The sequence below is a fragment of the Lactuca virosa genome, chromosome 4, assembly GCF_052849685.1.
Source record: "Lactuca virosa cultivar CGN04683 chromosome 4, Lactuca_virosa_CGN04683_v6, whole genome shotgun sequence".
Taxonomy (NCBI): domain Eukaryota; kingdom Viridiplantae; phylum Streptophyta; class Magnoliopsida; order Asterales; family Asteraceae; genus Lactuca; species Lactuca virosa.
In genome coordinates this window covers 36339169-36353703 of record NC_136429.1, presented here as the reverse complement: position 1 = coordinate 36353703, position 14535 = coordinate 36339169, and the positions used below count along the sequence as shown (strand labels likewise).

At 39.2% G+C, this 14535-nt stretch overlaps 1 protein-coding gene across 1 annotated transcript; it reads left to right on the top strand.

Annotated features, from left to right (window-relative positions):
* The first annotated feature begins 847 nt into the window (after positions 1 to 847).
* Positions 848 to 1759, top strand: LOC145104291 (uncharacterized). Its single transcript, XM_079041557.1, has one exon. It carries the CDS (start codon positions 848 to 850, stop codon positions 1757 to 1759), a length of 912 nt encoding a protein of 303 aa, XP_078897683.1.
* The last annotated feature ends 12776 nt before the right edge of the window (positions 1760 to 14535 follow it).

The following is a 14535-nucleotide window of genomic DNA, read 5'->3' as shown; positions in this document are numbered from 1 at the left end:
CCCCATTCGGTCTATGGTATCGCTAAAACAAACCCCTACTCCGCCTCCTGCGATAATCACCGGAGAAACATCAAATGAGGGCGGTTCAATGGTAGCTGTCGTACCACTGGACAAACAAGAGCAACCGGCTAACGGAGGACAACCTCCGTCCACCGCTGTGTCATCAACAAGCATTCTGACGCAGACATCCCATCTTCGAGCAGCGCCAACTGGTGTGGTGTCGTCGACGGTGGGAGACCTCAGCGTTACACCAAAACTTTTCCATCAGTCGTCAACACATCAGAAAACAGTTGCACAACTGGTGGTTTTCAAGACACCACCACCGCTAAACCAGATGGCAGCTACGCAACCGGTGGTTTTCCAGACACCACCACCGCTAAACCAGATAGCAGTTGCGTAACCGGTGGTTCTCCAGACACCACTACCGCTAAACCAGATGGCAGCTATGCAACCAATGGTTTTCCAGACACCACCACTGTTATACCAGATGACAGCTGCGAAACCGGTGTTTTTCCAAACAACACCACCACCAAACCAAACGATAGGGGCACAACCCACGATTTTCTCACCACCAATAGCACAGATGGCGGGAGAAGTGCCAGTGGCTCTCCAAATTCCACCACTAGACTAGCCGACGAGAAACCAAACAATGGCTTTCCCATACCCCCCATTTCTAGCGAATACCTCTTTTCCCTCTACGATCCCGCATTACCAACAGATCACACCTAACAACCTCCATACACAAAGCTCGCCCATATTTCCCACCTAGATGTTAACCTTACCATTTCCACACCAAGAATTTTATGGGCCAAACCCTAGCCACTACTCACTCTATAACAGCACGATTATGCATCCATATACCACGACCCCACAATACAACTCACATGGTGCTTTTCCTCTCCCAAACCAAGACTGCCTTTCGCGCAGTGTGACATCTCCATTCGCCAAGGAGCTTCTAGACTACGAAATCCCAAACACAGCAAAACTAGCACACCTAAAAACCTATAACGGAACCACATACCCTCATAGCCACATCGATACGTACGAGTGGATGATCACATCGCTTAAGCTGGATGAGCGATTCTGGTGTGCATATTTCCCGACCACCTTGGACGGTTACGCAGGAACGTGGTTCAAAACATTGAGACTAGGAAGTATATACAAGTTTGGGCAGCTAAAGTATCTTTTCTTAACAAAATTCATGCAGTTGATGAAGTCCAAAGGGGATTCACAGTCAATCATTGGTTGCAAACAGAAAGAAGGGGAAACAGTCAGAGAATATTTCACTAGGTTCACCAATGCCACGCTGGACGTCCCGGGCCATGACGAAGGCTTAATAGCGGACGCCTTCACATGGGGTCTCCTGCCAGGCCCTTTGTCTCAAAAGCTCATGGGGAAGAAGCCACAAACGTGCGCAAAGCTAAAAGAGAAGGTGGAACGCTATCTAAGACATGAGGAAGGGGAAGCAACAAAACGAGCATACCTATATGCCATGACAACCTCAACCGCAAAACATCACAGCTCACCACCCCACCCAAAAACCCAAAGTGGAAGCAAACACTTTGGGCGAGGGAGGCGTCTGCAGGGGCGCTTTAGGCCGTTTCCAAGGGACGAGAGACGTGGCAGGCGGTCGGATGTCCATGCGGTCTCTGACAAACAACCAAAAAAAGGAGTGAAAGGGGGATTATGCGAATACCACAAAAGCAAAACCCATGACACAGTCAATTATTCGGTGCTGAAATGGGGAATGGAGGAATAGCAACTCAAAGGAAACCTCGTCGAAGTAGCACGCAGTCTTCAAGCTAAATTCGACGCTGCGAATGCCGAAGATGCAACGAGAGAGCGTAACCAACCCCAAGAAATCCTGATGATACGGTCCAAGCGGGAGAGGCAAGAGGAACATGATGACATAGACGGACTCACCAGGTCAATGCACGGGCTCACATTTTCAGTAAAGGACCCTCGTCTAAAGGGTTGGAGGGGCGATGACCCACTTGTAATCCAGGGGTATATCAAGAACATAACAATTCACAGGGTATACATCGACACAGGCAGCTCAGCGGACATTATCTACGAACACTGCTTCTGCCTCCTCCCCGTCAGATGAAAGGGGAATCTCAAACCTACCACGGGAAGGCTGACACGTTTCACAAGACACAACCAATGGCCCTTGGGCATGATCCATCTGCCTTTCACATTGACCAGTCACGACAAAGCAAGAAGAAAGACACCCCTGATAGACTTTTTTGTGATAAGGCACCCGACAGAACACAATATTATCTTGAGGAGGACAGCCCTACTTAAATTTAGGGCGGTCCCATCAACAATGCACGAGATTATAAACTTCAGCACCACAGAGGGGCCGAGAACAGTCCTACCGATGCCACCGAAGGAGCTACAGTGTTATGAGATCATGCAGCCGACATATATGGTGCAGGAAAACAAGAAGTCGCGCGCCGAGCCAGTGAACGAAAAAGAAATCATCAACAAAGAATACCCGGATCAACCGGTCAGTGTTGACAACAACCTTCCCGCGACCACAAGGCAGGCGCTGATCAGCCTCCTGAAAAAAATACAAACATGTTTTTGCTTGGACTCCCACAGACATGGTAGGGGTAGACAGGAAATTCATAGAACACATGCTCATGATCAAGCCAGGAATGAAGCAAACCAAACAGAAGAAAAGTGTGCAAGGAGGTGACCAGAATAGGGCAATTATGAAGGGTTTTGAGCATCCTAACACTCCTATGGTGTACATGCAACCCTAGAAACCTTAGATCTATGTTTTACTATGAATACATGCAAATTTGTTTTTCCAAGGTTCATAACCTATCTAGCATGGCATGGGGTACTTTAAACATAAAAGCTAGAAGAATTACATACCTTTTCAATAGTGAGTTGATTCCTTGGAGTTTGAGAGCCAAGCACCAATAATGTGGATGCCTCAAATGGAAATCACAAATCACCACAAATTTGGAAAAACTATGAGAGTGTATGTTTGCTTCTTGAATTCGGCCACCTTTCTTTCACACCCAACTAGCACCATTTCAAGCATCATAAGCTCCTTTATATAGTGTGGAGGATTAGGGTTATATCCATGTAAACCCTAATACCCATGACTCTTCCTTTCCAAGGATCCATGGGTTAAAAGCTCCATGAACTATCCATGGACTCCCATGCATGCCAAGCCCATTCCAAAGGAGTATTAGCCCACACTTATATAAATACAAGAGCCCATATTTAACTAGTCACCTTTTTTATCACCAAATTAATTCTAAATTAATTTATGATCAAATACTAATTAAATAATATGATTTCATATTAATATATTATAACTTATAATATATTAATAAATCATAAACATACAATTCTCAAAGGTTTAACCATACAAATAGTTCGGGTGAAGTGCAACCCAAATGGACCATACCGGGTCGGGTCAAGTATATACCAAATAAAGTTATAGACTTAGACACCTTATCCAACAGTCTCCCACTTGGATAAGTCTAATAACTATATTTGCCTATATTACTTCAGGAACCAACCGGCAATCGTAGCTCTTAAAACTCTGTTGAACTATGACGCACCATTTTAGATAAGTGATCATATAATCCTCTTTTCTCAAGATATCATCCGGAGAAATACATGGAACAACGTCGTACTTATTGTCCAACAGTTTGTTTCCTGATTTCCGATTTGTTTGACATAGAACTAAATTGAACACATCAATTAGGTTCTGACCGGCCCGATACATAGGTCAACACAAAATCATCGAGGGGCCCATATATCACTTCTAATCGTCCAAGGACTAGAAGGAACATATAAACTTTGACTCATATACTTGTTTTTACTACTTTTTGAATTATACACAAATGCACGTTTTATAACATCAAGTTACTGATGCGTTTTCGTGCAATAAATGCATAACCAACTCATAGGCAACAAATCATATCTCTAGGTTTGAAGACTTATATGGTATTACCGTCTCACGATCACTCGAGATAAATTCCATGAAGTGATGAAAGTGAGCGTGGGTTTATTCCAATACTCAGAACTTATGAGAACTCATGAAGGTTGTAGCAACCATTTCTATGGCTAAACACCTTTAGTCATGTACAAGCCCAATTCATGACAGTCTTAATTCATACCTACTTCCGACGTATGACTGACTGTGGAAGTTTGAATGAAGTAACTTATTCTGGAATTCAAAACATGCATAGCTGAGACAATAGTAAAAAATTGAAAAAAGACAGTAACACCTTACTCATAAATAAACACACCTTTTATTCATCATCAAATGTCGATTACATTTTACAAGTTTCAGAAATAACTACCTAATCTGTAAAACTAATATCATCCTTCAGCCCGATGCGCCTCGCATGCTGTAATGCCTAACCCTCGTCAGTCCCTTCGTGAGGGGATCTACATGATTCTCTTCTGATGATACCCTCTTTGCCACGAGGAGTCCTTCTTCTATCTTATGTTTTATGAAGTGATATTTTCTGTCAATGTGTCTGGATCTTCCATGATCTCTCGGTTACTTGGCTAAGGCAACCGCACTATTGCTGTCACAGAAAATCTCCATAGGCTCCTTAATATCTGGTACAACTCCAAGGTCTCCGATGAAGTTCTTCAGCCATATCGCCTCCTTTTCCGCTTCACTCGCTGCTATATACTCTGACTCACAAGTTGAATCCGCTACCGTCTCCTTCTTGGAACTCTTCCAAGTGATTGCCCCTCCATTTAGAGTAAAGATCCAGCCAGACTAAGAGCAGAAGTTATCCCTATCAGTATGAAAGCTAGCATCACTGTACCCAACTACTCTCAAGTTATCACTCCCACCAAGGGTAAGAATCCAATCCTTAGTCCTCCGCAGGTACTTGAGAATATTCTTTACCGCAGTCCAGTGAGCTTTGCCAGGGTTCCCCTGATATCTGTTGACCATGCTCAAAGCGAAGGCCACATCAGGGCGGGTATAAGTCGTATCATACATGATCGAGCCAACAACGGAAGCATAAGGTAATCGACTCATCTCAGCTATCTCAGCCTCTGTACTCGGGCTCTGAGCCTTGCTCAGTTTGGCATTGCTTTGGATCAATAATTCTCTTTTCTTGGAATTCTGCATGTTGAACCTTTTCAACACCTTCTCCAAGTAGGTACTCTGACTAAGTCGAATTAGTCTTTTACTCATTTCTCTTAATATCCTTATACCTAGGATATAGGCAGCCTCTCCAAGGTCCTTCATAGCAAAACACTTCCCAAGCCAGGACTTCACCTCCTACAAAGTTGGGATGTCGTTTCCTATGAGCAGTATGTCATCCACATACAGCACCAAGAAGCTTACTATACTCCCACTAGCTCTGACATATACACAGGACTCATCTTCACTTCTCGAAAAGCCAAACTCTTTGACTTTCTCATCGAAAACAAAGATTCCATCTGCAAGGTGCTTGTTTTAATCCATAAATGGATTTCTCAAGCTTACACACTCTATTAGGGTGCTCTGTACTGAAAAAAACCTCTGGCTGACTCATGTAAACATCCTCAGCCAACTTCCCATTAAGGAAAGCGGTTTTGACATCCATTTTCCATATTTTATAGTCATGAAATGCAGCAATGGCTAACATAACCCTAATAGATTTAATCTTTGCTAGCGTTGAAAAGGTCTCATCATAATCAACTCCCGGAGTTTGAGAAAAGCACTTTGCAACCAGTCGCGCCTTATACGTGTGTACATTTCCATCCATGTCGGTCTTCTTCTTGAAGATCCATTTGCACCCGATTGTCTTGCGACCTGGCACATTGTCAACCAAGTTCCAAACTTGATTGTTATACATGGACTGTATCTCGCTGTCCATAGCCTCTTTCCATTTAGCAGCCTCAGGGCCTGCCATGGCTTCCGTGTAGCTGTTAGGTTCATCCAGATTTACCATTGTACTATCACTGATAAGTGTATCACCTTCCACAGTAATATGGAAACCATAGTAATGCTCAGGTGCATTCCTAACTCTCGTGGAACGCCTCAGAGGTACAGACTCGTCAGTAGGATCAACAGGAGTTTCCTCCTCAAGTTGATTGCTAGGGTTTGAGGTTCCTTCACCACTTGAATCTTGAATTTCTTCAAGGTCAATTTGCCTCCCACTGTTTCCTTGGCTTATGAACTCTCACTCGCGAAAGACTCCTCTCCTTGCTACAAAGACCACATTATCACTAGGTCTGTAGAAGAGATAACCAAAGGATCTTTGTGGGTAGCCGATGAAAATACACCTCTCACCTCGAGGTTAGAGCTTATCGTGAGTTTCGCTCCTCACAAAAGCCTCGAAACCCCAAATCTTGATGTGGTCCAAGTTGGGAACTTTCCCAGTCCACATCGCATGAGGTATTTTGGCAACCTTATTTGTAGGGACTAGGCTAAGGATATGGGCGACAATCTCTAAGGCATACCCCCAAAAAGAGATTGGTAGCGAAGCTCGACTCATCATGGAGCAAACCATGTCCAACAAGGTTTGATTACGCCTCTCAACTACACCATTCAGCTGTGGTGTCCTGGGAGGTGTCAATTGTGAGACAATCCCACACTCCTTAAGGTACTAAGATACTCACCACCTCGATCGGATCGAAGCATCTTAATGTTCCTTCCCAATTGATTTTCTACTTCCTGTTTAAACTCTTTAAACCTTTCAAAAGTCTCTGACTTATGCTTGATTAAGTAGACATAACCATATCTACTATAATCATCAGTAAAATCCAGATAATAGCGATTAGCATCCCTTGTGGCGGTTTTGAAGGGTCCACATACATCAGTATGTATAAGGTCCAACAAATCCTCACCCCTTTCACAAGTACCAGTGAAGGGTGATTTTGTCATTTTCCCAAGCAAACAAGATTCACAACTATCATCTGATTTTAGGTCAAATGATTCCAAGACTCCATCCTTTTGGAGTTGGCCTATGCGTTTCTTGCTTACATGTCTAAGACGACAATGCCACAATGATGCTTTATCCAAGCTAGTAGAAGAATCAATACACAACACATTATTTCCTAGGTTATCTACAACTGACACAGTTTCATACACACCATCACAAGGTAATGCTTTAAAATAAAGAAGATTATTAAAGAAAGCATTAATACTACCGACTTCATTATCAAAAGAAAAGGCAAAACCTTGTTTGTACAAACCATGAAAAGAAATAATAGTCATCGCCATTTCAGACGAGTAAACATATTTATTCAAATCTAACTTTAACCCACTATCTAGAAACAAAGTATAAAATCCAATCTTGGTAACAGGTGAAACCTTCCTATTCCCCATGATTAAGTTTATCTTCCCGTGCTCCACATCCTCATTTCTTCTTAGGCCCTGCACATCAGAACATATGTGAATACCACAACCTGTATCAAGGACCCAATAGTTAGAATATGGTGAGTTATTAGACAATATAGTGTAAATACCTGCATGGGATGGTTTCACTTTCCCATCCTTGAGATCCTGCAAGTACTTTGGGCAGTTTTGCTTCCAGTGCCCCTTATTCTGGCAATAAAAGCAATCAGCATCCTTAGGGATGGCAGAAGGAGTAGCAGAACCCCCTTTGGTTCCACTTGATGAGGAGCCATCAAGAGACTTTACCTTGGTACCCTTCTAAGGGTGCTTCCTCTTCTTCCCTTTGCCTTGCCCAATAGCCAAAACAGGGGTTGTTGTAGGAGTAGGAGTAACTGTTGGACTAATGTCTAAGTCCATAACTATAATTGGTAAGACTTGACCCGACCCGGCATGGTCCATTTGGGTTGCATGACATCATGCATTTGGATAGACTATAATGAGAGAAATAACACTTAAGGTTGGTTAATATATTATAAGTTCTAATATATTAATAAGGTTATTTAATTAGTATTGATCAAGAATTAATTTGGAATTAATTAAGTGATCAAAAGGAGACTAATTAAATATATGGGTTGATTGTGTAAATCATTCATTCTTATATATGTGGGCTTGTGATCCAAGATTCCTTATGTTGGACTAAGTCCAAGGGGTGACCCATGGATACTCCATGGAGGTTAAAATCCATGGAGCATAAGGAATGGGTAAAGTTATGAGTTACATGGTGTAACCCTAATAGCCACCATATAAAAGAATCCCATGGCTCAAGAAATCGTGCACTAATGTGTGAGTATGAGGGCTAGACGATTTCAAGGAGTGTTCAAGTTTCTCTCAAGTTATTCCAAGTGCATTTGGTGTTGTGTGAACCATTTGAGGTGTCACACTTGGGGCACTAGGCACTCAAGCTTCATGAAGACATTCTACATCAAAGAGGTATGTATTCTATCTTGTTATATTTATTATTTTGTATGCTAGATTAGGATAATACCTTGGATGTTCATAATTGTATGTATAATAGAGAAAACATAGATCCAAGGTATTTAGGGTTGCATGTACACTTAGGAGTGTTAGAATGCTCATAACCCAACAGTGGTATCAGAGCCTAGGCTTGTTTTCTTGTTATACTTGCAAAAGTGGCTGAAAAATCGAGTTGGATGCATATATTCGATTGTTTTGGCTGGAATTGGACTAGGAACATTACCCTAAGATGTTTTTGGACTTATAAACTTGTTTTTGATGTGGTAATGTTCATGCTAATCCAATTTCTAAGATAATTGTCATAATTTCAAGATTTGTATTAGTTTGTATGTTCATGCTAATTTCTTGAAGATTGATGATTTGAATTATCTTGTTCTTATGAGGTTCTTAGATTAATAGAAAAGTTGTGTGAAATAGTTGTTTTCAATCCATTTTAATCTAAGAGTTGATTCCAAAGTGTGTTTTTGTAACTTGTCCTCAAGTTATATGAAAAGTCACATTTAAGAATCATAAAACTCATAAAAGTTGGCAAAGGTTACAAAATGAAGAGTCTCTTCATTAAATTAAAAAAAAAGTGTAACCTTAATTAGTTCCATAAGTTACAATAAAAAAAAGTTATTTTTTTTTATTAATTAGTTTAAAGTCTTCCATAACTTGTCCTCAAGTTATGGAACTTGAAGAGTTTTTTTTAATTAAAACTACTTTAAACTCATAGGTTATGGAATTAATTAGTTTTGAATAGTTTCAAAACTTGCCCTCAAGTTTTGGAATTTGAAAAATTTTCACTTATGAATACTTTAATTCCAAGTTAGCCCTTAGAATTTTAAAAGTTAAAATTCAACCCTTATACTTTATAATATTATAAGTTAATAATATTTATATATATGTATAAGAGTAAAGTCAGTCTTACCGTTAGTAGGCCTCATTCACGAAGCCGGTCTATAAGGGGGTATAAGGTTACTGCCTATAAAATGGCAGTTTAATGGGTGTCCACTCTCACCCACCGCTTCCTTGACTGGTGGAGGGTCGTTAGCCGAACGGGTAGGACAAGGACTATAATTCTCCTTTCATTAAAAGTATTAATGATAAATACTAAGTAACTAAACTCTTATTAATACCCAATCTTAGTTACTTAGGAAAATGTGAATTTGGTGCTAACCCATGAAATTACACTTTGGACTTTGCTTAAGTCGTTAGTGGAGCGTGTGTGGTTAACCGGCACACTAACCTAGACTTAACAAGGTAGGCAAAGGGTAACTTAATATTTATCATAGTATCGGTGGAGCGTGTGTGGTTAACCGGCACACTGATTAAGGGGTAAATATTAAGGGTACCAAGTATATTTGCATGGTTATTCACACCTTGTTTTGTGATCCTCGGCATCCCAGTCACAAAACCTGAAGGGCACACTCGAGATTGAAACATGCCTTTGAACAGTTCAATGAATCTCAAAGATCTAGGACTTTCAAATCCAATTAAAACCTAATAAATTATTTCGTTTTTCATGGTGGAAATTGGTGAATCGTCATTCACCTACCTTCAAATATTTTATAGCTTGGATTACGGCATCCCTCTTCTAAGTTATAAAATAGTTTGTTGGGTCCTAGCCTTAATATTTCATATTGGGTGTCATATTAAGGACTTTAAATCAACTATCTTGAATATCTCCCAAAAAGATGTCTGGTCTAGACATTTATGATCTTCCCAAATCTCTTGAAACAAGCTTTCCTAAATGAAGATGATGTCCCATGGATATCATACTTCTTTCACCTCCTCCAATTATTCTCCCTAACCCACAAGTTCCTAAAAAGTTTAAGGTCACTCAAGCCCTATTGGCAAGGCAAGGTCTAGGTGTGATCACATATTGGAGATGTAGTCACATATTGACAAGCCGGGAGAGTTGGGTGTCAAAGTCTTGAGAAAGTTGGTGGCTCAACTACTTTCTAAGTCACATAGTGAGTTCTTTTGGGAATCCTATGAAACAGACTAAGACAAGACCCTTAATGATCTTATCTATTTGCTAAGATCAACTTCCTAAAACGCTATGGACATTGACAATGATGACATTGGATATCCAGTAAAGCTCTCTCTTCCCAACGGAAAGGGATCGGCCATAGTCAACTCGGTTGACCGAATGGTAAAGAGAGAGGCGAAGTCTGAGATAGTCCCATTATCAAGGATCCATAGGTAACTATTGCCAAAGGAAGGGGCATTGGTTACGAAGCTGCCAAATTTACCTAAGGATGTTAAAGTCAATAAGTTTGGCTCTACTTCAGGTAAAGTCCATTGTCTAACTCTATTAAGTACATGTTGATTCTGATCGCGAAGATGGATTTCAATCGCATGGTTCGGTGATCAGAATTTTGGGCTATTACTTAAGAGTTATGATATTTATATTTCTTAGGAATAGATAACAACAAGGTTTTCATATGGATTGTAAGGATAAGTTTTTCCGCAAAGTTTTAAAATAAAAGAAAAAGGTTTTGATTTTATTTATTTTAAGTATCCTTACAATGGCATTTGTGAAAAGTTGTTGCTTATAAGATTCCATTGATAGCAATATTGGAAAAATGGATTTGATTCTTTCGATTGTGGTAGCGTCTAATATTACCAAATACGGAAAGATTCTCATCACCCAAGGTTCAATTGGACCGAAACTTGGAATCATGCAAGTTGTATAGTATGATGAATGAGAACTTTCAGCTTGGAAAATTAAGACTAATTCCTTCTGTGAATAAGGAAAGGACTAAGGGATCGAGTACACATTCTTGTGCACTAGTCAAGTCCACCACAAAAGATCAAGAAGACTATTCGTCATGATTTACTTAAGTTCAGTAAATATGGTTATACTTATAAGTTTAAGTATAAGTCTGTAACATTGGAGAAGTTTCAATGTGAGACAGAACGAATAAGAAGAATCAAAGTATGGCAGAAAGATAAAAGTTTCTCAAATCTGAAAAGATGGGAGAGTACTTTAGTATCATGTTTATGATCATCTTAATGATTAAGATACCATATCACAATTGGTCCTCTAAAGTCATCTTAGTGCATTCTTATGACTAAGAAGAGGAGTCATGAATTGTTGAAATGGTTAAATCAAAAAGATGAGTTTTACTTCGTTCCAAAACAATTCTTAGAGTCATACTCCAACATTGTAACTTGAGTGACATATCTTAAAGAGGGTTTGTTAACACTAGTCAAATGTAAGAGTAAAAGGTTATCTACTCTTGTACATTTGAAATTGGTAAGTTGTGATGTTTTGGATAAAACAGAGACCAACTTAGGCCAATTGTGTAAAGTGTTAGTCTTGATAAAGAATCCGCACTATCTCTTGAATATTTGACAAGGGAGTCTTATATGCCAAGAGGACAGTGGGAGTCTTAAAGCTCTTGAAAGTTTCAAGACTTAATCAAGAATAAAACCTAAAGTCCTTCACTAGCACACGACTTGAGGTTTATAACCTATCGTGTTGAAATTTTTGTGCCTATTCAAGTTGGCTTTGCATAGGAGTTCTGAGAGTTCTCAATTGGTTGCACAACTACTTGGAAGCAATGGCAGGCACCGGAGCTGCCAAATGGCAAGAATTTAAGATTGCACAAGTTTAATCAATATGAGTTTGGAATTGTCACTAACCTTGTCTTGTGATTATGGTTTTGACAAAATCACATGGATAAGAACACATACACTATTAAATCTAAGTGTCATAAGGTTTCTCTCCGATTCATGAAAATGATGGTGAGGAAACACTTTCACTAAGTAGATTTTAGCTAGATAGCAATTGTGATATTTGCATTCTCAAAGTCGTTAGTGGAGCGTGTGTGGTTTACCGGCACACTAACATGGACTTGTGAGAAGTGGAAAAGGTCTAAACAATTGAGACTATGATTACGGAATCCCTTTTCATAGTTCTAAAATTGTTTAGACACACATGTGAGCTATCTAAGAGAGGTGTATGATTTTGATAAAGTTTTATCAAAACAATCTAGTATTAGAAATCTGAACTTTGGTAAGAAAGTCAGCTGATTTCTGAGTACATGTCAAAGATAGTGGGAGCATAAGTGTTATGCTAATAATCATCATGTTAGTGGGAGCATGATAATTATGACAAAGGTTGCAAGTTAGCAATGTTAATTATAGAAAACAAAAGTTTCAATTCGTGAGGTTGCAGGGGTTGAAAAGGTTGTTTTGCTATAATTAAGGGAGAGGAAATTATACTTTCATTTCAATTCTAAAAGCTTAGATTGAGATTTTAATCGTATTTAATCAAGGATATATATATGAATTTCATGTTGGAATGGCTCAACATAAGGAAATTCTATATATGGGTCCATTATTTGCGTTCTAAAATTCGATTATGATTACGGCATCCCTTTTCATAATCTGAATTTTGAGAACTTGGCAAATTGAAATGGAAATATTATAGCAAAAGACTGGTTTAGTCTTTATGTGAGACATCATGAATCGTGTCCCATATGCTTCGGATATAGGATCGATTACATGTGCTATATTCATCCTTTCTAAAATTTTCCAAATGCCTGGGGCATTATGAAGGGAAAAGGTCTAGAATTGGATATGACTAAAATGATTAAGCAATTGTCGAGGAAAATCTAAGGTTTACCAAAGATTGGTTGCTCAAGGACAGTTGGAAGTATAATGTTAATTCAGGAAGGACCATATTGACATAATCTGTAAGGAGGCAACTCTTGTTCAGAAGTGATAGTCAAAATGGAATATGGAAATGTTTCAAAGTTAGAAATTATTCAATCTGTGTAAGATTAGGAAACTTAATGAAAGAAGGATGTTTCCAAGGAGCTGATCTCCTTTGGAATGCTCTGTAATGATTGTTGTCAAGTCTTTCTGACTTTGTGCATAATCATTAAGAGGATCAATGCATATAAGTTTAGAATCTAACAGATTTCAGTAAATGGCATGAATTTGGAATTCTTGCATTTGCAGTAAGGATTTGGGACTGTGAAAAGAGGATCATTGGAGTGATGTTCAATTGATATATTTTACAAAGTAAAGATCATAGACAAACATAGTATGCATACTTGGTGTATGGCATGACTAGTGTTTAGAAAACATAGTGTACATGCTTGGAGCATGGGACAACTATTGTTTTAAATTCAAGTATAAAGTTGATAAAACCGAAACAATGAATAATGAGTAATCAGTATGGTGATAAATAAAAGTGTTTATTTATATTCATAGGGTTTGATACCATATTTGATTCATTTATTCTTGTGTTTCACTTTGCATGTTTTGACTTCCAGAATAACTAAGTCGCTCTTCCTGAATGATTAAGTTATTCAAACCATCCACAGTCGGTCATATGTTGGAAGTAGATATGAATCAAGACTGTCATGGGTTGGTTTGTAGAGGTCCAAGTTGGTGGACAAAGTGGTGCTACAACACTCATGAGTGCTCATAAGTTCTGAGTATTAGATTCAACCCGCGCTCATTTGAATCACTTCATGGATTTTATCACGAGTGATCATGAGATGATAATATCTTATATTCTTCAAACCTAGAGATATGAGTTGTTACTATGAGTTGGTTATACATTGATTGCACGAAAAAGCATTGGTAACTCGATGTTATAAAACGTGCCTTTGTGTATGATTCAACAAGTAGTAGAACAAGCCATATGAGTCGAAGTTTATCCATTCCTTTTACCTTCGGGATAAAAGCGATATCTGTGGGCCCCTCGATGATTTAAAGATGATACATGTGAGTGCTTGGCCAAGCCAGGACTGATTTGATTTGTTCAATCAGTCAGTCATCATGAATCGGAAATCGGGAAACAACAAATGGACAGAGAGAATGATTGATAATCCATGTCTCAGTCCATATGATATCTAGAATAGAGGAATATATGATCCCTTATCTAATGGACAAGTCATTGACAAAGGTCAGAGTTCATCGACAAGGTCAGAGTTCGACAGAAGCTTTTGAGAGCTACGATTGCTGATCGGTTCCTAAAGTCATACGCAATAATAGTTTTAGACTTATCCAAGTGGGAGACTATTGGATTAATGTCTAAGTCCATAACTATAATTGGTAAGACTTGACCCGACCCGGCATGGTCCATTTGGGTTGCATGGCATCATGCATTTGGATAGACTATAATGAGAGAAATAACACTTAAGGTTGGTTAATATATTATAAGTTCTAATATATTA

Coding starts and splice junctions, on each gene's coding strand:
- LOC145104291 (XM_079041557.1), top strand. CDS start 848: ATGCATCCATATACCACGACCCCACAATACAACTCACATGGTGCTTTT.